General features: G+C 35.3%; 1 protein-coding gene across 6 annotated transcripts in view; it reads left to right on the forward strand.

Annotated features, from left to right (window-relative positions):
* Positions 1-21,457, forward strand: part of CCDC171 (coiled-coil domain containing 171) — a 507,402-nt gene extending 485,945 nt beyond the window's left edge. For all 6 annotated transcript variants that reach the window (XM_074282935.1, XM_074282936.1, XM_074282937.1 and 3 more), the window contains one exon: positions 21,146-21,457. In XM_074282935.1, coding sequence (XP_074139036.1) covers positions 21,146-21,361 — 216 coding nt within the window. In that variant the 3' untranslated portion in view covers positions 21,362-21,457. The remainder of the gene's footprint in view (positions 1-21,145) is intronic.
* The last annotated feature ends 3,824 nt before the right edge of the window (positions 21,458-25,281 follow it).

A 25,281-nucleotide genomic window follows, 5' to 3' on the forward strand; every position in this document is an offset into this window, starting at 1 on the left:
ATATCTAGATAAGTGATAATCCTTCTCATTTCTATATAATGCCACTGGACCGATCAGCTGGTGATCTTTTTCCAAAACTACTTATTTTTTCCCTTTCTCTCCAGTATTATTTTCTCATGACAATATTGCTTCTATCTCTTTAATTTTTCTTCACCTAAATCATCTTCTTCAGCCTTTTCTCTTTAGATTTATGGACTTCCTCATGTATGTATAGTTTCTTAATATCATTTTCTGATATAATTCTTAATTTATTCTACTTTTTTGAATCATTTTCCTTTTGAATGGTGAAAAAATCTTCCACATCTATATTTCTGTCCACCAGTCCTGTGTCACCAATTCTCAATGATTCCTGTGAGGTCACATTTGCCTCCTTTTGTTTGGATCTACTAATTAAGCAGCTGACATTTATTATTAATGTCAGCCATTAATGATATCTTGTGACAAAATGTTTTCATGAAAAGACCTTTCATGTTGTAAATATATTTAAATTGTGACTTCTTTATATTAGCTATCTGTGACTTTTTGAATTATCCATGTAAAACTTTACTTTTCAATTTGAATGGTCATTCTTTCTTGGTTTTGGCTTCCTTGATCTAGTTTTTTTTCCACTACAGTCTGTAACATTGTTTTTTATAGAATGTTATTTGGGAACAATAAATAATCTTCCTTTTATAAATATGATAAACTCTGGAGGATTTAATATGTGCAATATTAAGACACATCTTAGTGTTATTGTTTTGGATATTTCTTTCTACAAAAGTGGTTTTAATTTATGTATGGCTTATTGAGTGATTATTATATATAGGACTAATGTTTTCTTTATATTTGCTTAGAAAAAATCTTAGAGAATTTAGACATTCAACTCTGAAAATGTTTATGACCATTGGATATTTCCAATGATTATATTTCATGAATTTTTAAGTGTATTTTTTTTTACTGTATCCTGAATATATATTTAGCTGATGGACTATAACAGTTCAAATAGAACCACTTACAGCTTGCAGAGTAAATGCAAATACTTCCATAAAGATTTACATGACTCTCAATCTTTATTTCAAATAAATAATTTCTTTTTTTTAAAATTGTATAAATTCAGATATAAGTGATCTCTTTAGATTTTCTCTCATTTTGAAAGTGCCTTAAATAAATATGGATTTTAATGGTTTAAAAGAGTGTTTCTGCCAGTCGGTGAATAGTATCTTTTAAATGTCCACATATTGGTAAAAGTGGTAGGACTGTTTTAAATCAATCCTACTCTGATGTGTCTTTGTGTTTTGGAAGTGACTCCAGGTTTGCAAAGTCCCTTCTCATGAAAAAAAATTTCATGCAGGTGTAAAACTGAAAGCACTGAGTATAGTTCAGGGTAAATCTTCCAAGGACCAGTGTAGCTATATTCAAAATGGCCATTATATCACCTCTGATAATTTTCAGCTTTCCAACAGCATTGGAATTGGACATAAAGGGTATAGCTTTTTTGTTTGTTTATTTGTTGTTGTTGGTTTTTTTTGGTTTTTTTTATTTTTATTTTTTTTATTTTTATTATTTTTTTTTTTTTTGTAAATCTTCTGAGCCTTCTTCTCAAAAGAACAGGATTTCACTGGCTAAACTGATTCCATCTCCTTATCTGTTGATTCCACCTTCTAATTGTATGGATTCCTTGGCCAATGTGCTTTGTAACATGCCCTCGTGGCAGTTACAATTACCAGTCTGTCCTAGGCCCAGCAGAGTACCTTTGACCACTGACCTTTGCAGTGTCAACTCTACCCGGCTCACCTCCTCTGAGGCCTTCAAAGGTCTCTGGCCACAATTTCTTGAATAGTAGTTTAATAACTGGTAGCGCACTCAAGAACAGCCACGTGTAATCTTAAAAGCCTTTATTATACCTACTCACATAATGCCCTGACTTGTTAACTCCTTAGTGAACACCTGGTCTGAAGATCCATGTATTCACTACCAAACTCCTTACCTCTCTCGGCTGTCCATCAGCTTGGCTCAGGGAGCCAGGTTAAAGAGAGCGACTGCTGTCTGCAGTGGGCTTATAAAGGGCCTGTGAGGTCACACGCATCAGCCAACCAGCGAGAGAACCGTCACCCATTATGAAGCTATCTCAATATGGCCAGGATCTCACCCACAGGGCAGTCCTATATCCACAGAAATTACTTCTGGGCCACTCAATCTCCTGTTGTGCTGTGGCACTGCCCATTTAAAGGGCCCTTACAATTCCCTTCTCTTGTTTTGCAGGAACAGCATCCTTACAATTCCCTTCTCTTGTTTTGTGGGAACCACACATCTCATCAAGCTAAACTTTTAGCACCAGCTATAGTTCACTTGATCCATGAGATGACAGAGTGTTATGCCCAAGGAGGTACAAAGTAGCAGATCAATAAAAAGAGTATGACAATGAGAACTAGACTCAACAGTGGCCCAAGTGTTCAACCCATTCATTAAAGTCATACTCAAGGAGATAATAAGCCAAAGAGGTTGGATGCCAATGAGGTAGGATGTCAACACAGAGGTGGGAAGTCCACAAGGTTGACATCACAATTCTAGTTAACAATTAAATATCAGTGAGGTAGGTTGTCACAATTCTAGTTACGTTTATCACAATTCTAGACCAATTCTAGTTCCTCACAATTCTAACTATTGCACTTTTCACAATCCTAGAGCAATTCTAATTTCACAGGTGCACATAAGCAAAGTCATGTCCAGTAACATTGTCTCAATAACAATGGCAGGTGTATGTGTTGGTTTTTCACCCACTAATTTAAAAGCACAGTCCTTCAATAGAAAGCATAGGGCAAAGCCTCTCCCCACGCCACCATATGGCAAGTAGCCACAGGAGGAGCAAGTAGGCCCATTGTCCATTTACAGTCTTTATATAGCATATCACCCAAAACAGTCCATTTCAGCTGCAACACTGGAGCTGTCAGTTGTCTCTGGTGTCACAGTCAGGAGGGACATTGCTGCCATCAGCGTCTGAAGGGCTGCTGACATCTGGCTGGTCCCTCTGGGCTGTTGTCTGGTCCTTCTCTTGGATCCCCAATTCATAAATGTCTCTGGTGGGGATGAACTCTGCTGCTGGATCTGCATCTAGAATGAAAGGAATGTACCCGGGGCTCCAAACCCTGCCCCAACTTGGGTCTTTCCAAATGCCATCGAGGGCTTTCCACATCACTGTGGAAAGAAAGTTCTTGTCAAAAAGATGAACAAAAGTCAGACAAAAGTCAGTCTGTCACTTAGCTGTACTTTCTGTGTATGCCTGAAGTGCATTGCTAAGGTAAAATGCAAAGAATTTAAAAATGTAAAACCAAAATAATTTAAAAGTGTAAAACCAAAATATATTAAAAATGTAAAACCAAAATAACTTAAAAATATAAAATCAAAATAACTTAGTAATGTAAAATCAAAATACTTTAAAAATATAAAATCAAAAGTGTTTAAAAATATAAAATCGAAATTTAAAAATTGCAAGCAATCACATACATATATGTATTGCCACATCTTGTGCATATCCCAAAATTCCCTTCTCTTGTTTAGAAGAGAAGATCGTGGGGATGTAGTCTGTGCAGTAATGACTTTACTAGTAGGATTATAAGAAATGCCAATGGAATGGGCAAAGCCAAATTCAATGCAAAAACACCTAAAGGCAAAATATTTGTAAGCCAATCCATAAACTGTCTTAAATGCATATGACATTTCTACAATGGAAAAATGGTTGATTACATGCCTAGCTGCTTCTCCAGATTGGAATGAAGCTATAATGTCCATTGGTCTTAAAACATTAAATTTGAAACCATAAGGGTTTTGTCCTAAAGGGAGCATAGGAGAGTAAAAAGAAAGATAAGCTATGTAGCTTTTTGCCATGCTCCTAGCTTCTTCTTTAGTTATCACAATTTGCAAATATAAGATTCTAGCAGCCTGATTATAAAAGATATGATTTGAAGGTCTACTCTGAAAATGGACATGTAGGGTATAATATTTATCTGAGCGCTTTCTCACTTACTCTCAAAGTTCTTAAAAGAGCTGATACCTTTTCAGTGGCCTGCCACTCATACAGATGAGAAAAGGATACTCAGCTATGAAAGCTTCAGTCCCAGATATCGCTGAATTCTTTTGCCTAAAATCAAAATTTTAATTTCTGATACCGAATTGTACTTCAGGAGTGTGAATCAACACATCTGATGTTACTTCTCCTCCTGGGTCAAAGATCACACATTGTCTATTTATTCTAGTGATTAAAACAGCAATTTTCCAAACCATTCTAAAAATACTCGTAGGGGGTTGGGAAATCAAGCCCACCTGTGGAAGTGGAAAATCCATGAGGTAAGAAAAGAGGAGTTCCAACTCTCCAAAGACGATCCTAGCAATTTTACAAGTATAAAACTCCACTCTCTCTAACTGCAAGGTCTTATTCTTGTAAGGTTTCTTAGAAATTAACCGAACTGTATTTTTAAAAATTTTCTGAATATTATAGTCAATACACCACAATTCCTTTTTGCCTTTGGCCATAAAGCCTACTCCTGTCTTTTGAAATGAAGACACCGGAGTGTTAAATGGATTAATGGGCAGTGCTGATGATATTATCACCCTTCCTTAATCCTCCTCCTCCTTCTCCCTAGGCTCACGAAGGTGGGGCTGAGGGAAGAGGGTCTGGAATTGGAAAATTCCCAAAAGGCTGATTTAAAATCCAACCTGAGCTTTGCACATAGAAAGAACTAAATCTCTTTTCAATGGAAGAGTAATTAATAGATTCCTTAAGACAATAATACACAAGGTAAACTAACAAAACGCTAAGAAGAATTTCTCCAACTGAAGTCCATGTGGTTTGTTTATTTCCCTCCTTAGCTTCAGCCACTGGTTTGAACTCTTCCTGTTCTAACTGTAATAACCTAGCTTTTTCTTCTTTCTCTATCTCAATCTGTAATTTAACCTGCAATTCCAGCAACTCTTTTTTAATTGTTTGTCGTCTTATTTTCAACTCAACTTCTAGTTGTTGCATTTTATACTCTATACTGTCATACAAACATTAGCTCTAGGTTGCTCCCTGTCCGAGCTATATTTAATGGGTGTGGGGGTAGCCTTCTTGGACCTTGATTACAAGCTTCCTGCTGTTCTTCAGCAGTGATCTTTGTTAAAAGATCTTCCATCTGGCTCTTTACCCTATTTATATAAGCATTATGTTCAGCTGTATCCTTGAGCCTGATCCCAGAGTTACCTGGATCCATATTGCCTGCCTTCCCTCCTAAGTGGCGTTTCTACCGGATCTTTCAGAATCTTAATTCCGAATATTAAATATTAATTTTCAAAACCTGATAATTTCTGATGCGTCCGCATTCAGGTGCCATTTGTAACATGCCCTCCTGGCAGTTACTATTACCAGTCTGTCCTAGGCCCAACAGAGTACCTTTGACCACTGACCTTTGCAGTGGGAACTCTACCCGGCTCGCCTCCTCTGAGGCCTTCAAAGGTCTCTGGCCACAATTTCTTGAATAGTAGTTTAATAACCGGTAGCGCACTCAAGAACAGCTACATGTAATCTTAAAAGCCTTTATTATACCTACTCACATAATGCCCTGACTTGATGCCCTGACTTGTTAACTCCTTAGTGAACACCTGGTCTAAAGACCCACGTGTTCTCTACCAAACTCCTTACCTCTCTGGCTATTCATCAGCTTGGCTCAGCTACCCCAGGCTAGGGAGCCAGGTTAAAGAGAGCGACTGCTGTCTGCAGTGGGCTTATAAAGGGCCTGTGAGGTCACAGCCAACCAGCGAGAGAACCGTCACCCATTATGAAGATATCTCAATATGGCCAGAATCCCACCCACAGGGCAGTCCTATATCCACAGAAATTACTTCTGGGCCACTCAATCTCCTGTTGTGCTGTGGCTGCCCATTTAAAGGACCCTTACAGTGCTTTTCTCCAGTAGAATATAAGCTTCTTGTGCCTTAGGGATTATTTTTATTATGTTTTTGTTTTGCATCTCTAGACCCTCATACAGTACCTGGCACATATTAAACACTTAATATACGCTTGTCAAGTTCAATTGAATTGTGAAACCTTTAAAAATTTGTGTAATGGAAATTATTTATTTTGTCTTTTATGATCTAATCTGTTTCTGATAACATATTTTCCATTACTTTTATTTTCAACAGATATAAATTCTATCTTTCCTACTTTCTTTATGCTGTGATTTTTTTATATTTAGTCACTTGTGCATTTGGAATTTATTGTGTATTGTGGCATAAGATGCTGATTTAATACTGTTTTTCATCAGATTGCTTAGCAATTCTTCTAAAAAAATTAGGGCCCTTCTCCAGTGTTTTTAGACTGAAGAGAAAAACAAAATCTAATATGATATAAGCTAATAATGATAAATTTATAGTGCTGTACTGGCTTTATAAACTAATCTGAAAATTATAGTGTAATGGAAGCAACTGTACGATAATTCATGTGTAAAGGACTTTTAGCAAAAGCATTTAGTAAAACCTCTAATGCTATTCATGTAGAAAATATAGAGAACTGTGGATTAGACAGTAGTATAAATAGATGGATTCTGAGTTATTTGAATAACCAGATGCAAAATGTAGTCATTAGTGGTTCAAAGTTGCCTTAGAATACAGTATCCATTTGGATCCCTCATGATCTGTACTTGACTCTGTGCTGTTGGACTATATCGATGCAAATAAAACCATTACAGTTTGAAGACTGAAATACAAATACTTCCATAAAGATTTGCATGATACCAAGTTTTTATTTTTTATCAATTAAATGAGCTAAGCCTTGGATGGAATACTTATAAAATTTGATGTCACTGTGTTAGGGAGTTAGGTAGCACTCTAGATAACTTAGTTGGGATTCAGAAAATTGTGACCAATCAGAATGTTGCACCAAAGTTAATAAACTGATATTTAGTGGCATGTGTAAAATCCTACTCTGGTACCTTTCAAGGTATGATGGACTCTGGATTCTCTCTTTTTTTATTGTTATTTTTTGTTATTATAGCTTTTTATTTGCAAAATCTTTTGTTCCAACTTTTTCTGTCCTCCCCCCACTCCACCCCAGATGGCAGGTAGACCAATACATGTTAAATATGTTAAAGTATATGTTAAATATAATATATGTATACATGTCCATACAGTTATTTTGCTGCACAAGGAGAATCAGACTTTGAAATAATGTACAATTAAATTATTAAGGAAATAAAAATGCAGGCAGATAAAAATAGAAGGATTGGGGATTCTATGTAGTGGTTCACAACTCATTTTCCAGAGTTCTTTTGCTGGTTCTATTCATTACTGCACTATTGGAACTGATTTGGCTCATCTCATTGTTGAAGAGGGCCACGCCCATCAGAATTGATCATCATATAGTATTGTTGCTGAAGTATATAATGATCTCCTGATCCTGCTCATTTCACTCAGCATCAGGTCATGTAAGTTTCTCCAGGCCTTTCTGAAATCCTCCTACTGGTCATTTCTTACAGAATAATAATATTCTATAACATTCATATACCACAATTTATTCAGCCATTCTCCAATTGATGAGCATCCACTCAGTTTCCAGTTTCTGGCTACTACAAAGAGGGCTGCCACAAACATTCTTGCACATACAGATCCCTTTCCCTTCTTTAAGATCTCTTGGGGATATAAGCCCAATAGTAACACTGCTGGATCAAAGGGTATGCACAGTTTGATAACTTTTTGAGCATAATTCCAAATTGCTCTCCAGAATGATTGGATGTATTCACAATTCCACCAACAATGTACCAGTGTCCCAGTTTTCCCACATCCCCTTCAACATTCCGCATTATCTTTCCCTGTCATTCTAGCCAATCTGACAGGCATGTAGTAGAATCTCAGAGTTGTCTTAATTTGCATTTCTCTGATTAATAATTACTTGGAGCTCTTTTCATAGCATAGTTTCAATTTCTTTGTCTGAGATTTGTCTGTTCATATCCTTTGACCATTAATGAATTGGAGTATGGCTTGATTTCTTATAAATTATTGTCAATTCTCTATATATTTTGGAAATGAGGCCTTTTTCAGAACTTTTGATGGTAAAAATGTTTTCCCAGTTTATTGCTTCCCTTCTAATCTTGTCTGCATTAGTTTTGTTTGTACAAAAACTTTTCAATTTGATATAATCAAAATTTTCTATTTTGTGATCAATAATGATTCTTCTTTGGTCACAAATTCCTTCCTCTTCCACAGGTCTGAGAGGTAAACTATCCTATATTCTTCTAATTTATTTTTAATCTCATTCTTTATGCCTAGGTCATGAACCCATTTTGACCTTATCTTGGTGTACAGTGTTAAGTGTGGGTCAATGCCTAGTTTCTGCCATACTGATTTCCAATTTCCCCAGCAATTTTTGTCAAACAGTGAGTTCTTATGCCAAAAGCTGGGTTCTTTGGGTTTGTCAAACACTAGATTATTAAAGTTCTTGACTATTTTGTCCTTTGAACCTAATATATTCTATTGATCATCTAATCCATTTCTTAGCCAATATCAAATGGTTTTGGTAACTGCTGCTTTATAATATAATTTTAGATCTGGTACAGCTAGGTCACCTTCATTTGATTTTTTTTTTTCATTAATTCCCTTGAAGTTCTTGACATTTTCTTTTTCCATATGAACTTTGTTGTGATTTTTTTCTAGGTCATTAAAATAGTTTTTTGGAAGTCTGATTGGTATAGCACTAAATAAATAGATTAGTTTAGGTAGTATTGCCATCTTTATTATATTTGCTCGCCCTATCCAAGAGCATTTAATATTTTTCCATTTGGTCAGATCTGACTTTATTTGTGTGGAAAGTGTTTTGTAGTTTTGCTCCTATAGTTCCTGATTTTCCCTCGGCAGATAGATTCCTAAATATTTTATACTATCAGTAGTTACTTTAAATGGAATTTCTCTTTGTAACTCTAAGTGTTGGATTTTGTTAGTGATATATAAGAATGCTGATGACTTATGTGGGTTTATTTTGTATTCTACAACTTTGCTAAAGGTGTGGATTATTTCTAATAGCTTTCTAGTAGAACCTCTGGGGTTCTCTAAGTATACCACCATATTATCAGCAAAGAGTGATAATTTGGTTTCCTCATTATTTACTCTAATTCCTTTAATCTCTTTCTCAACACTTAGTGCCAAAGCTAGCATTTCTAATACAATATTAAATAGTAATGGTGATAGTAGGCAACCTTGTTTCACTTCTGATCTTATTAGGAATGGTTCCAGTGTATCCCCATTACATATGATGCTTACTGATTGTTTTAAATAGATGCTACTGATTATTTTAAGGAAAAGTCCATTTATCCCTATACTCTCAAGTGCTTTTAATAGGAATGGATGTTGGATTTTATCAAATGCTTTTCTGCATCTATTGAGATGATCATATGGTTTTTGTTAATTTGGTTATTATATGGTCATTTATACTAATTATACTGCATTCCTGGTATAAATCCTACTTGATCATGGTGTATTATCCTGGGGATGATATTCTATAGTCTTTTTGCTAATATCTTAAGATTTTAGCATCAATATTCATTAGGGAGATTGGTCTATAATTTTCTTTCTCTGTTTTCAACCTACCTGATTTAGTACCATGTCTGTGTCATAAAAGATATTTGGTAGGCCGCCTTCATTCCCTATTTTTTCAAATAGTTTATATAGCATTGGGGCTAATTGTTCTTTAAATGTTTGGTAGAATTCACATGTAAATCCATCTCGTCCTGGGGATTTTTTCTTAGGGAGCTGATTAAAAACTTGTTCTAGTTCTTTTTCTGAAATGGGACTATTTAAGCAATATACTTCCTCCTTTGTTAATCTGGGAAGTCTATATTTTTGGAAGTAGTCATCCAATTCACTTAGGTTATTAAATTTGTTGGCATAAAGTTGGGCGAAGTAATTCCTTATTATTGCTCTAATTTCCTCTTCGTTGATGGAAAGTTCTCCCTTTTCATTTTTAAGACTAACAATTTGATTTTCCTCTTTCCTTTTTCTAATCAGACTTACCAAAGGTTTATCTATTTCATTGTTTTGTTTTTTTTTCATAAAACCAACTCTTAGTTTTATTTATTAGTTCAATAGTTTTTTTACTTTCAATTATTTCTCCTTTTAATTTTAGAATTTCAAGTTTAGTATTTGATTGGGGGTTTTTAATTTGATCTTTTTCTACCTTTTTAAGTTGCAAGCCCAATTTATTGGGCTTTCTCTATTTTATTCAAGTAAGCCTCTAAAGATATAAAATTTCCCCTTATTACCATTTTAGCTGCATCCTAGAAATTTTGGTATGACGCCTCATCGTCATTATCTTGAGTGAAATTATTAATTGTGTCTATAATTTGCTGTTTCACCCAATCCTTTAAGATTATTTAGTTTACAATTACTTTTTGGTCTATTTACCCCTAACTTTTTGTTGAATGTAGTTTTCATTATATTGTGATCTGAAAAGAAAGCATTTACTATTTCTGCCTTCCTGTATTTAATTTTGAGGTCTTTATGTCCTAATATATGGTCGATTTTCATATAAGTTCCATGAACTGCTGAGAAGAAAGTATATTCCTTTCTGTCATCATTTAGTTTTCTCCAAAGATCTATCATACTTAATTTTTCTAATATTCTATTTACCTCTTTAATTTCTTTCTTATTTGTTTTGTGGTTTTATTTATCTAATTCTGAGAGTACAAGGTTGAGATCTCCCACTATTATAGTTTTGCTGTCTATTTTTTCTTGCAACTCTCTTAACTTCTCCTTTAGGAAGTTAGATGCTATACCACTTGATGCATATATGTGCAGTATTGATATTGCTTCATTGTCTATGATACCCTTTAGCAAGATATAGTTTCCTTCCTTATCTCTTTTAATTAGATCAGTTTTTGCTTTTTCTTGATCTGAGATAAGGATGGCTACCCCTGCTTTTTTGACTTCACCTGAAGCATAATAGATTCTGCTCCAGCCTTTTACCTTTACTCTGTATGTGTCTCCTTGATTTAAATGTGTTTCCTGTAGGGTTCTGACTTTTGATTCAGTCTGCTATCCGCCTCTGCTTAATGGGAAAGTTCATCCCATTCACATTTACAGTTAAAATGACTAATTCTGTATTTCCTGCTATCTTATTATCCCCTGATTATGCTTTTTTCCCATTGTCCCCACTGAACCCTTCCTCAGTATCAAATTTATGGACTCCACTTGTGATGCGCAGCCCTCCCTTTTTTGTATCCCTCCCCCCTCCTTTTAAGTCCCTTCCTCTTCCCTTATTCCTCTTTTCCTTTTCCCTTTTCCTCTCCCCCTTTTAGTGAGGTGAGAGAGAATTCTCTGAAAAACAAATATGTCAATTATTTACTCTTTGAGCCTACTCTGATGAGAGTAAGATTCACACAATGTTCCTCCCCCTCTCTAAATTCCCTCAAATGTGGTAAATTTTCTTCCTGGGATGTAGTTTCCCTTTTTTTTTTATCTATCCTTTTCCGTTTTCTCATTCTATTCCCTTTCCCTTACTACTTCCCTTTTTATGTTATGTCAGTAAAATCAAATTATACACGTGGTCTTTCTGTACATCCACAACAGAAATACAGTTCTCAAGAGTTCTTTTTACCTTTTTCTGCTTCTCTTGAGTCTTGTGGATGTAGATCAAATTTTTTGTTTAAGTCTGGTTTTTTTTCTTAGAAACAAATGGACTTCCTCTGTTTCATTAAATTTCCATCTTCTTCCATGGAAGAAAATGCTAAACTTAGCTGGGTAGTTTATTCTTGGTTGCATTCCAATTTGTTTTGCCTTTCCAAATATCAGATTCCAGGCTCTTTAGTCCTTTAATGTGGAGGCAGCCAGATTTTAAGTGACCCTTATTGTGTCACCTTGATATTTGAATTGTTTTTTCCTTAGTCTGGTAGTTCTGCAGCTTAGCCACAATGTTCCGTAGAGTTTTTTTGTTTTTTTGGGGGGGTCTTTTTTAGAAAATGTTTGATGAATTCTTCCAACGCCTATTTTCCCTTTTGTTTCTATTATCTCTGGACAGTCCTCTCTAATGATTTCCTGTAAAATAGAATCTAGGCTCTTTTTTTCATCATAATTTTTGGGAAGTCCAATGATCCTCAGATTATTTCTCCTAGATCTATTTTCCAGGTCTATAGATTTTCCCAGTAAATATGTGACATTATTCTCCAGCTTTTCTTTTTTTGTTGTTGTTTTGTTTGACTGATTCCTCGTTTCTAAATGAATCATTCATTTCTATTTGTTCAGTCCTGATTTTTAATGAGTTATTTTCTTCATTCATATTTTTTAGTTCTTTTTGTATATGTCCAATTGAGTTTTTAAATGAATTAATTTGTTCTGTGGAATTTTTTTTCCATTTCACTAATTTTTTTTTTTAGTGAGTTATTTTCTTTGTCTAATTCACAAATCCTACTTTCTTGGGAATTTTTTATCTTTTCCAATTCAGAAATCCTACTTTCCTGTGATTTTTTAAACTTTTCTAATTCACAAATTTTGTTTCCCTGCACTTCCTGTGAATTCTTTATTTTTTTCCAACTCAAATTTCAGGACGTTGTTACTCTCTAGCATAGCTTCTCTTTCCTTTCCCCATTTTTCTTCTCACTCTCTTAATTTTTTAATAGTCTCTTCCTTCTAGGAGAGAGTTATATGATGGCAGGTATCATTTATCTGGAGACTGTCTGCTGTTAGCCTTCTCGAGGTTGGATACCCGCCTCTTTCTCTGTATAGAAGGTGTCAATCATTCTCTTCAATTTCTTACTCATTATTAAAACTCTGTGGGGTCTGCTCTTGGGTAGGAAATTTACCAGCTTCCTCCCAGAATGGGGATAAGGTGCATCAATCCTGCACCTGGGCTAAGAGAGAGCTCTGGGAAAGAGTTCCCCTCCCTCCCCCCTCAAATGCCTCAAAGGTGATTAGCACGGCTGCATTGCAAGGAGTGCCCAATGAGGGACCCCCACTGTGTTGCCTAGCAACTTCCCTGAAGCTAGAGGCTGAACAGTGAAACCCCCGGACGCTGCACAGCTATGCTGGGATTGATATTAGGTCACTTCCAGTTTGGGGTAGTTCTATTTTCTGAGTTTTTTTGTTTTTTTATTTTAAAAATGGCTTTGATTTCTCTTCTGATCTGTTGTTTTACAAGCAGAGTAGAGCTATCAGCCTATGCCCGATTTCTCTATCTCAGTAGCTTCTCTGATCCCAGAGTTCTTCCCAACCTGTCTGGCACAATGTGCTAGCCCCTAGTCCACCTTGTCTGTGCTGGTCTTTTTTTTTTTTTCCTCCCCTCGGAACTGACCTTTTCTGTCGAAATTCAAGATTCTCTTCAGCTGGTAAGTTGTGCTTCTAATTCTTGTGGTTTTTATCAGTCCAGTGTTATTTTTGAGGCTGATTTAACTAATTGGTATTAAGGGTAGAAGGGAGCTTAGAAATTCACATATATCTTCTCCAACATCTTGGCTCCACTCCCTCCCCCCCCCCCCCCCTTTTTCTACTTCTCTTGAGTCCTGTGGTTGGAGATCTGCTTTTTTCCTTAGAAACAAATGAAATTCATCTATTTCATTAAATGTCCATCTTCTTCCATGGAAAGAAAATGCTCAGCTTAGCTGGGTAGTTTATTCTTGGCTGCATTCCAAGTTCTTTTGCCTTTTGGAATATCAGATTCCAGGACCTTCGATCCTTTAATGTAGAAGCAGCCAGATCTTGAGTGATCCTTATTTTGGCTCATCGGTATTTGAATTTTTTTTTTCTGGCTATTTATAAAATATTTTCTCCTTAATCTGATAGTTCTGAAATTTAGCCACAATATTCCTTGGAGTTTTTATTTTAAGGTCTTTTTCAGAAAGTGTTCAATGAATTCTTTCAATGCCTATTTTATCTTCTGAGTCTATTACATCTGGGCAGTTCTCTTTGATGATTTCCTGCAAAATAGTATCTAGGCTCTTTTTTTCATCATAATTTTCAGGAAATCCAGTAATACTCAGATTATCTCTCCTAGATCTACTTTCCAGGTCTGTTGTTTTTCCAAGTACATATTTAACGTATTTTTTTTTATAATTTTTCACTTTTTTTGGTTTTGCCTGACTGATTCTTGATGTCTTAATGAATCATTCAATTCTATTTGTTCAGTTCTGATTTTTAATGAGTTATTTTCTTCATTAGCTTTTTAAACTTCTTTTTGTATATGTCCAATTGAGTTTTTAAATGAGTTGTTTTGCTCTATCAATTTTTTTTCCATTTCACTAATTTTTTTTTTTTTTACTGAGTTATTTTCTTTTTTTCCAATTCACAAATCCTATTTTTCTGAGAGTTTTTTTATCTTTTCCAATTCACAAATTCTGTTTCCCTGCACTTCCTGGGAGTTCTTTACCTTTTTGGATTCACATTTCTGAAACTTGTTACTCTCTTGCATAACTTCTCTTTCCTTTCCCCATTTTTCTTCCAGTTCTCTTTTAAGACTTTTTATAGTCTCTTCTAGGAGAGCCTTATGTGATGGGGACCAAGTTATACCCCCCTTTGCAGTTTTGTCTGGAGACTGTTTGCTATTAGTCTCCTTAGGGTTGAAAACCTTCTCTCTTTCTGTATAGAAGCTATTGATAGTCCTTTGATTTTTTACTCATTTTTTTAAAAAGCCTGTAGGGTTTGCCTTCAAGTCAAGGAGGTTACCAGCTTTCTCTGCAAAGCAATGATAGGAATATGGACAGTAGCTGTCCTGCCAACAGGCTGCAAAGAATGGTGAGGTGCGGGAGTTCTCTGAAAAAGTTCCACACTGGAAGTGACTCAGATCTGTATCTCGGCTGAGCTGTGGAAGTGCCCAGCAAAGAACCCTGCTGTGGGACTGCTCTGGAGCTAGAGGCTGAACAACAAAAGTGTCACTGCCCCACATTAAAGCTGCTGTGTGTATTAGCATTTGCCCAGTGAATAGCCCCTTGGTGTCACTGGAAGTGTCTCTGCCCAGGGGAGCACAGTCACATTGTGGAAGTTCTTTTGCCCCAGGCCGAGCCCCACAGTGTACAGATTAGAGGTTGCCTTGGGCTGCTCCCCTCTGCCATGCAGATTAATGACTGCCCACTAGAGCCCCATGCTGCAGATTGCTGCTGCTCAGCTATGTTGTGGTTGGTGCTGAGTCACTTTTGATTTTAGGTGGGTATAGCCAGGTCCTGTTAGGATTTGGTGTTTTTTAGAGTACTTTCTGCCTTTGGTTTTAATTTCTCTGCTGGTCTACTGCTTTGCAACCAAAGCTGAGCAACCAACCTATGATAGCGTCCTCTCTGTAAATTTTCCAACCATGGAGACCCCCCCTCCCCCCCGATCTGCTCAATATGTTAGCCTCTAATTCTATCCCTGTTTGAGCTGGTCTGTTCCTGCTGCTCAGACAAACCTTTTCTGATGATCTTCCAGATTATGTTCGGCTCGTAAATTGTTGACTTCCAATCTTCATGAATTTTACCAGTCAAGTGTTATTTCTGAGGCTGAATTTAATAATTGATAGTGAGGGTATGAGAGAGGCTCAGAAAGTTGCTTGTGCCTTCTCCACCATCTTGGTTCTGCCTCCCTGGGACTCTGAATTCTCAAAGATTGTTACAACAGGGGCAACTAGGTGGTGCAGTGGATAGGATACCAGTCCTGTAGTCAGGAGGACCTGAGTTCAGATCTGATCTCAGGCACTTAACACTTCCTAACTATGTGACCCTGGGCAAGTCACTTAACCCCAATTGCCTCATCACCCCCCAAAAAACAAAACAAAACAAAACAAACAAAAAAAAAAACACATACACACAAACAAACAAACAGAAAAGACTGTGACAATAGAATGTAAGCTCTGGGAGGTTCAGTGATGTTGAACAGCTTCACATATGGCAATAATAGTAGAATAAGCCTATTATCTAAGGACTTATCCCAAGGACATTCAAGAATAAATATAGGAGGACTACAAAGAGCAAAAAAGAAAAGATATGCAAAACCCCCAAAAAATCTCAAGACAATATTTGCCTCATCAAGAATAGAGTAACTAGCACACTTGCACTTAATATCACAGTCCCAAATGTGACTGTGGACAAGGGAGAAAAAGTACTAAAAATGATAAAAGCAGTTATATTGTACCAAATGTGTCTAAAGGATATCCATACTGGAAGTCATATCATTGTTAGAGCATTGAGGGCTTAAAATGTACAATATCTGAAGTAGGGGAAAACAACAAAGGGAAGGGGGAAAACCCATACCTGAAACTTTATTAATGCTCCCCCAACCCAGGACAATCAAAAGAACATTACTAACTATTAAACATTATATCTTCTCTACCATTTATACATCATTACGAATCTTACACACAAAAACATTACTGCTAAGGATATGATTAAGGAACAAATAGGCATTCACAAATGATTTTGAATAATGGAGCACATTGTTATTTCACAGATGTGAAAAATGTAAGATCTTCTCCTCATTGATTGTTACCAAAAAACCCACTTTGATTTGATAAAAAACATCCTCTTAAAATCTCTTTTGCAACATCTCTTCCACCCATGTCAAAATCATTTGACATTTCTTGAATGTTTCCTGTTGAATAACCTTCTGATTTCAAAGAATCTTCAAACCTTCAGGTGAGATATAAAATTGGAGATGTATGCTCCCCAAAAGTATGTGTATTGCCTAGATCTCAACATATATCTGGATATACACTCTATCCAACTTGTCCAACATATGCCTATCTTGGACAGACAGTGCAGAGAGACTTGAGTGTGTCCCTGTGTTGAATTTCAAAAAGAGGACAGTGGACTGGATTGCTTTTAGGACATTGCAGATACTGACACAAAACTTCTTATGAAAGCAAAGGTCCTTCTTAGTAGGACCATCCTAGTAAAGTGAAGTTGCTCTATGACAACAAAACATGGAACATAAAGAGAAGTAGTAAAATTATCACACAGATGGTAATGGAAAGGCACAGAGTGACTACAGTGAGGAACTCTGAAGAAGAAGAGGGTAAAGAAACTTGTATGGTTATGTGGCAAGAAGGAATTCCCTGATGTGATCAAATGATAGAATATTGTAAAGCATTTAGCATGATTCCTGGCACATAGCAGGTGCTATATAAATGGTTATTTCTTCCCCATTTACCTTCACCTTCAATAACATTTTGGGAGGTTCTGGACAAAATATGCACAGGTTGAGCAGATATGGATAGGTGGCAATCTGTAAGGATGACAGGTAACTTTAAAGGAAATATAAAATATTACACTAAGGTTAAACTTTATGAGTACAGGATGAAGGAAGCTTATAAATAAATGATATCTGAAACATATCTAAGAGTTTTGGTGGATTGGAAGCTCAGTAAAAGTCAACAAGATAATATAGCAGTCAAGAATAACAAGAAAGGCATAATTGCCAGCAACATGGACGTGATAATTCTTCTATATCTTAACCTGGTCAAATCACATCTGTAGTATAGAATTAGTTCTGGGGAATACATTTTAGGAAGAAAATTTGACAACACAGAGAGTGTCCAGAAAGTTCATGTCATATAAAATCAGTTGAAGAGACTGTCATTGTTCAGTGTGATAAAGAGAAAACACAACAGAGACTTTGGATGATCTGTCAAGGGGAAGAGAGTAAATGAAAGTCTGGATTAATAATGCAAATTACAAAGCTTAGTTTATGCAATTGATTAAAATTTTAGAGTCTAATAAGACAATGGAATGTATAGATCTAATGAATTGTACCCAAACAGGAAGAATATTTATTTGAGGTTATATGGCTGTTTATTCTGATATAGAATATTTTTATATATTTTGTATAGAGTACAGAAAGTACTCTTGAAAAATATGTTTCTGTATTTCATTAAACGTCAACTGATATGAGCTCCTTATGTTCATTTGTAAGAAGAACTTGGCTTGGTGTTAGGGTCTTAAATGGAATGGACTGCTTTGAGAGAAATTGTGGATTTCCCATCACTGGGTATTTTTGAACAAAGGCAGAGTGACCTTTTTTCCCATATATTTTAGAGATTTTTTTTTTCTGATATGAAATTGACCTAGAGACCCCCTGAAAAAAATCATGATCTTGATTTCTGATTTTGTGACTTGAGGGTTTATTTAGTTAACCACAAAATGTCCTGTGGTGGGATAACCAAAAAAAGCCAAGCAGATTTTAATATATGTGATACATTCCTAATAAATGTATGATTATCCAAAGTAAGTGAATTGATATCTTGTATGTCAGACCACATCTTGAAGTATTGTATCCAGTTGTAAGTATCGTATTTTAAGAAGTTGAGGGGTGTAGTATGCTTTCTAGAGCTCCCAAATTGGGGTGCCAAATATACTATGCTTTCTAGAGCCCTTAGGCTGGGGTGACAAAATATACCATTTGGACTAGCTCTTTGGAGGATCTTGGGACCAGCCTGAGTCCTTGCTCTTAGTGGAAGAGTAAAGAAGGCAGGAGACCCATGAGGATGATCAAAGATGGAGTCCAGAGTCGTCTTTGTGTTTGTGTCTGAGACTCTTCTGTGTCTCTTCTGTGTTTGAGACTCCCAGATCCTAGTCCTCTCAGCCCTTAAATACCTCAATATGATTACATCACCACAACAATTGAGCATGTGCTAAATAGAGCGTCTACATCACCATATCACACTAAGTATATGCTTAACTAGAGAACCATCATCTCATCAATCACACTGAGTAGGTGCTTAACTATAAGCACCTTGCTGTCCTTGATTCAAGTATACCTTTCCAGAGTTCTGGTCCACTACAGGAAGGTTTGTGGAGGAATGTGAAACAGAATAGTAAGAGGACTATAGAAGGATTTAATGATATACTTGAGGATATTTAGAATGGAGAAGAGAAAGCAGGGAAGAAAATGATCATAGATTTCAAGTGCTTGAATGGTTGTTCCTTGAAGAAGGAAACATAAGAGACAGACAGACAAATCTACCCTTTCTGCTTGGCCTAAGAAGTCAAAATTAGGAATAAGAAATGGAAGTCACCAATAAGCAAATTTTAACTGCAAAAAAACCACACAACATAATAACAATTAGAAGTGTCAAAAGTGGACTGGACCAATTACTCAGATCATAGTGAATTCTTTTTCATTTAAGGTCTTTAAGAATATTCTGTTTTTAGGTAATATGACTTTTAAAATACCTTCTTACTCTGATTCTTATACACAATCTGTGTTAAATCAGGCTTTTGTGTTGGAAGCAGCTTTTTGAATACTGCATGTAAAAATTAAGAGGGAAAGAAAAAGAAAAAATAAAAAAAATGAAAACTTTCTTGGTATATACAGTCCTGTTACCCCAACATGCCTAAATACCCTCTTTGTAGTTTTAGAACAAGCAGAAATAACAGATACAGTTCATTTAACAAATATTTGTCAAATGCTTACAATATGGGATAAAACATTAATGATGCCTGTTACTGGTCTCAAGGAGCTTATGCTTTAGTAGATAAAATTTTCATATAGATTTCACATGGATTTCTACAGTCAACCAGAAATATATGAAAATGTAGTTTTAGTACCAATAAAAGTAGTAAAACGCCTGACTCCTACTCCTTAAACATGTGAGATATATCCATAATTAGAGATATCCAAGCCTGTTCCATGTGGGATGACTGGATAGATGGCAAGTAGAGTTCCCAGGTTGGAGTTTTTGAGATTCCACAAACTGCTATTGATTAATCTGCTAAGTAACTTATTTCATAATCATTAGAGTTCTTTTCCTTCCTTGGGGGTGGGTTTAAATAGCTTCTTCATCTATCCAGTCAAATATGCTGCCATTTTACTTGTCTTTTTAAGGCCTAGCATAAAAAGGGATGATTTTTGTCAGCTATAAGCTTGCAGTAGAGTATCAAGAAATCAAAAGAGCCAACATCAAAGAAAATTGCTGAACTAGGTGTTAGATGTAGCCATTGATTTTTCTCTAGTCGTATGTTAGAAAAAACCCCCACAAAAACTGTGAAGTATACAACAGTGGAATTCCTAATATTTTCTTAAAGTCATCTTTGGCTTTCTTTTATTTTTTTATGTGCAGAACATATTTTTGTGTTATGCTTAAACATATTAAGGCAGCTTCTAGAATATATTAAAGTTGTCTATATCACACTATGTTGTGGTCAAAACTATTAAGCAAATCTAGGGAAAAAAAGAGCAAACTACATTTCAGAATTTGTTTCTTAACTTGAAGTCTCACTATGCATGTTGATTTATGTCATGCTGGAATAACTCCAGCCTACAATAGGTTACTATTTCTCTTATCATGTCTGAGTTTCCTAGATATAATGATCAGCTTTTGATGTTCTGATTCTCTGCATGCTAAATATAAATCAGTGCTTACTTTTGAGTCTTAGGAGTTAAATAGGGAGCTTTTTCAAAGTATAAATCAAACTTTCGGGGATTTCAAGGGTGTATAGCGTGAAACAGGTTTGATCTTTAATAGCTTTCTGATTCAGACAATGTTTTAAAATATCCAACAAATTGATATTTTTGTGTTGCAATCACATGTACTAAAATTTGTTCAACTGCAGTTTTTAATCACGTAGAATAGTGACTTAGTTTTAAAGGCAAAGGCAAAATCTTTGACAATGAGCAGCAATATTGCTCCAAATTATAATTTATGCCCTAGAATAATATCATAAAGTGGACACAAGGATAAGTAATTTTAGTTAGGACAGCTAGATGGCAGAGTGGAGAGAGAACCAAACCTGAATATAGGAAGATTCACCTTCCTGAGTTCAAATCTCCCTTTCTCCCTCCTTCCCTTCTTTTCTTTACTCCCTTCCTTTCTTCCTTTGAGATTAAACAGACTTATATAGACCCGAAAATAAATGAGACAACATTCTTTAATGCTGATCTGCTGGCACATATATACAAAGGTTATTGTTTGCAAGATTATGTTAATTATTTGATATATCTTTTTCAGATTCCAGTGCCTGCACAAAACTTTTAGTTAGAAGTGCTTTAGCAACTTTGTTGCTAGCAACAAACAGTTATTATACAGATGCATATGTACTCAATCGAATTTATTTTAATTTACAGGTGTTTATATAATTATAACATTAATCTCATTTACATTGAAATAGAGATATTACAAACTTATTTGATATTTTAGTCACTATACTTGACTTCTTTTTCTTTCTTTCTTTTTTTAATCTTTTGTACATCTTTCCAGGGATCAAGGGATCATTCAAATCTCTCCATTTCTTCAAGAAGTACTCCTCATGCTGACCGAAACATGAATGGGGATTTCTTGCCACTGAAAGCTGAACTCGACACAACTTATACTTTCTTAAAGGAAGCATTTGTAAATAGTTTGCCCCGGTCTCAGGCTTCCCATTCCCCTGCTGTGAATATATCTACTAATTCCAAAAGAACAATACAAAATTGATTCTGGTTTTTATGAAAATAACTTGGAAGTTATATTTAAGAATTAAAATGCTATGTGAAGGATTTTCTTATCATTTAAATTTTGTTTCAGTATATATGACAATGATTTGTCTTTTTTATTATTAATTTGTGTGATTCCTCAATGTCTGCCTCTGTGTGTGTGTGTGTGCGCATATGTATGTGTGTATGCGTGCGCATGTGTGTGTTTTCTTGCATAATGAAATAACCAACCTGGATTTTTTAAAGTTTTATTTATTATCATAGTTGCTCATTTTTATGTAACATATTTTTAAATGTTAAAGAATGACACATTTTGGGTAATTTTCCTCGGACTTAAAAAAATCAATAAGCCATTTTAGTCTCTATCTATCAAAGTTGTTTCATACTTGTCTATTTTAAAGCAGAGCTGCAATACTTTAATAGGATCGAGAGAGCTATTTGAAATGTATGCCAATGATTCCTGTCATTTCATGGCAGCCCTGCCATGGTTCACTGAGCCCCCTCTTCTCTCTTGTCAGCTCAACTGAAGACAAGCATTTAGTTGCAAACTTTAAGCAGGTTGTGCAAAACAGAAATGATGTGACTGCTTCTCCTCCTGCACAATAATGTCACTCCTGGTCAATGTGAGAAGGTCAGGGTGCTCCTTGTAAAGCTACATGATACCATTTGCCCATTTGAACAAGTTAAGTTAACTGCTGAATCTGGTCCCTGCAGGCGTTGAAAACTCATCCTTTTATCAACTGCATTTGATAAGAAAGTCGAACAATTGCGCAGGGAGAATTTCGATGGTATGTTTATGTACTTTATAAGGACAGTTCCCAAACCAGTGTTGCAGGTAATATATTTAGGATAAGCTGCAAGACTTTAAGGTAATGGCTGCCTTGACCTTCAAAACAGACTCCTTTTTTGTTGTTGTTGGTAGGACCCAAGAGTGACGCCCATCTTCGATGCTGACAGAATTTAAAACGAGGCCATTGCCCTGCATTTTCTGCCTTGTAGCACACCAAAGTAAAATTGTATGTCAGGCCGAGATGTCGGGGAGCTGACAAGACGCCCCAGTGACATTTCAGCTGGAAAGAGCAAGTGTCTCGCAACCAAGTGGTCAAATATCAAATAATAGGTCAAGCAGGAAGGAGCTGAGTTCTAACCACAGAGAGCTTTCTGGGAACTTACTTGACAAGCGTTGGGCGCTCTGTGGCTTGACAAAGTGATGTTCTGTTGGGCATCGCCAGCCTTCAGGAGATCCGACACTGACACTGATTAAACTCTTTAACCCTTAAAGGTTAGATCCTCACAGTTTGCATTGTGGTGAATGAAGAACAAAAGAAAATTTGTAATGTATAATTTGTTTTTGTATTAATCAGTGTACTCCCCGGTGCTATTAACTTTGGATCAGCACTATTGTTCTCAATAGCGTTCTGATACAAAATTCATATATGAGATTGCTTTTCATCATGAAGTAGTGATAGAAAATAACATTATGTCTTATGGAATGTCCAATGTCTTATGCTTCATCCAAGGTGGCATTTGATTCTAATGTTATTGATGACTGGAAATTGTTTTATTTCTAATGGCAAATAAAAGTGATGCACAAGTATTTATATTAGCAAAATTAACCAAATGATAGTTATCTCATCTTAGGTAACAAAGCAAATATTTACATAATAGTTGATCTCTATCAGGGTATTTTATCTAATAGGAAGTTTTATATATCTGTGTTTCTTTAAATTTTTTTTTTTTTTTTTTTTGTTAAACCGAGTCTTCCATCAAATAGTTCACAATGTCTTTTGAATTTTCCTCAAACCTCCATTTTTGTTTTTGTTTTTGTTTTTTAAACTAAATATTTTGAGAGATAGCATGGCAGAATAGAAAAAATATTAGACTGAGTTCAAATTTTTCCATTGATAGTTTATCATGGTGATTTTGGGGAATCATTTCATCTCTTGGGGTCAGTTTTCTTACCCATAAGAGAGGTTTGGAAAGTTTGCTGTAAACTTCAATGTGTTATATAAATTTCTCAGCAGCACTATCATCCTGCATTTTTGCAATTATGCAATTTCAATTTCAAATAATTATAACTCAGGTAAGTAATTTATTTTGTCTATTCTGTATAAATAATAGAAAAAAATTTCTCATCTCAAAAATTTTTGTTTTCCATTTCCATTCAGTGATTAGGACATTTTAAATATTAAAGATGCTGATGTGTTTGTTATTTTGGTATTGGTATTATCAAAAGCCTTACACTTTAGCAAGAAGTTATATTCTAATATATAGTTGATAGATAGATATTGGGTATATGTAAAAATTGCCAGACTTGAGTAAACTTTAGGTCAGACACATCTTTCCTCATTTTTATTTTCTGGCCCTGTCTTTGGAGAGAAGAATCCCAGAATTATTTTTAATTCACAAGTAAGCATGTTCATATTTCCCATACAGCAATTACTAAAAAGGCCATAGAAATGAACTTAAGTCATCATTATACCATTGCATTCACTACCAAATGTACTGTTATATTTATACCATATGCTTTTTTTCCCAAAGTCAGGCTCAGCAGGAGGAAAAGATTTAATGGCATATCCTATGGAGATCTGAGAAACTCTAGACTGTTTCTGAGCACCTTAGTGACCAATTGCTGCATATTTGAAATCTGTATTGCATTGGCAAGAACTACAGCTATATCAGCTTCCTAACCTCCTTAAGAATGATCTATAGAGTAGCCTTTTCTCAAGAGGATAAACTCAAATATTTTTGTAGAGGGAAGGAAGTTTTACTTTCCATGTCAACATGTGGATTTGTTACTGACCTTCTGTGATGTAGGAAAATAATTCTACATCTACCATCAACATGAAAGGGACCATGAAGAAACTATGCTGATACCTGAGTCACACTTCTTTACAGATGTGTCTGCCAGAATTTTCATTATACACTCTTATTTTGGAAATATATCTTTCAACTTCAAACATATTCATGATCTGTAAAAATTGACATTTAAAGATGATTTGATGATAAGCTTAATTTTTTAAAGTACAAAAATAATACCTTAAAGTTTGATCAGCCCTCATTAAATATAACAATCATTTTGATCATTTTAAATTTGCAAAACATGTTATAATAAAATTATAATAAAATTAAAACTGTTTCTGGATTAGTTTTTACTTTGTTCTGTTTTTCCCCTTTCATCTTCCCTCCTCTATAGTTAAGCAAAGTTATTTTTATGTATACATATATAGAGATATATATACACATAAATACACACATATCTTTTCTACTTGATTAATTTCTTAATTTATAACATCCAATAACATCTATTCAAACTGTAAAATTCACAGTCTGACTCGACTTATCTGGTCTGGTTCCTGGCAGCTTCACAGTTTTATCTCACATTATTACTCTTCATTCACTCTATATTACACTCAAACTAGATTACCAAATTTTACTAAATTTATTGTCTGACTGTCACTTCTGTGCATTTTCACAAGTCATCTCCTACAGCTAGGATAACATCTCTCTTTAACTTAACTTTTAAGCTTCATAAACTTCATAAGGACAGAATTAGTCTTTTGCCTTTCTTTGTATCTTTGGTACAGTGAGTGATTGGCATAAATAGGCATTTAATATATGTTTATTAACTAAGAATTCTTACCATCCTTCCAAGATATGGCCGAGGGGCCATCTCCTTTGTGAAATCTTTTCTGTTTCCCCCAAGATTGTGATTCCTTGTCCCCAGAACTTTACATTGAATGTAGTTATCTATTGTACAGGTTGTACTTCTCTTTCTCCGTTTCCATTCCAGTACAACACAAGCTCCTTGAGGGCAAGAACTCTTGGGCTGTGTTTTTGTGTCCCTCATGCTTAGCATTGTATGCAATTGAACTGATTTTTCTGCATTATGTTGCAGGTTTAGAAAATTTTTCAGATTTA

Source organism: Sminthopsis crassicaudata, chromosome 1, assembly GCF_048593235.1.
Source record: "Sminthopsis crassicaudata isolate SCR6 chromosome 1, ASM4859323v1, whole genome shotgun sequence".
Lineage (NCBI taxonomy): Eukaryota > Metazoa > Chordata > Mammalia > Dasyuromorphia > Dasyuridae > Sminthopsis > Sminthopsis crassicaudata.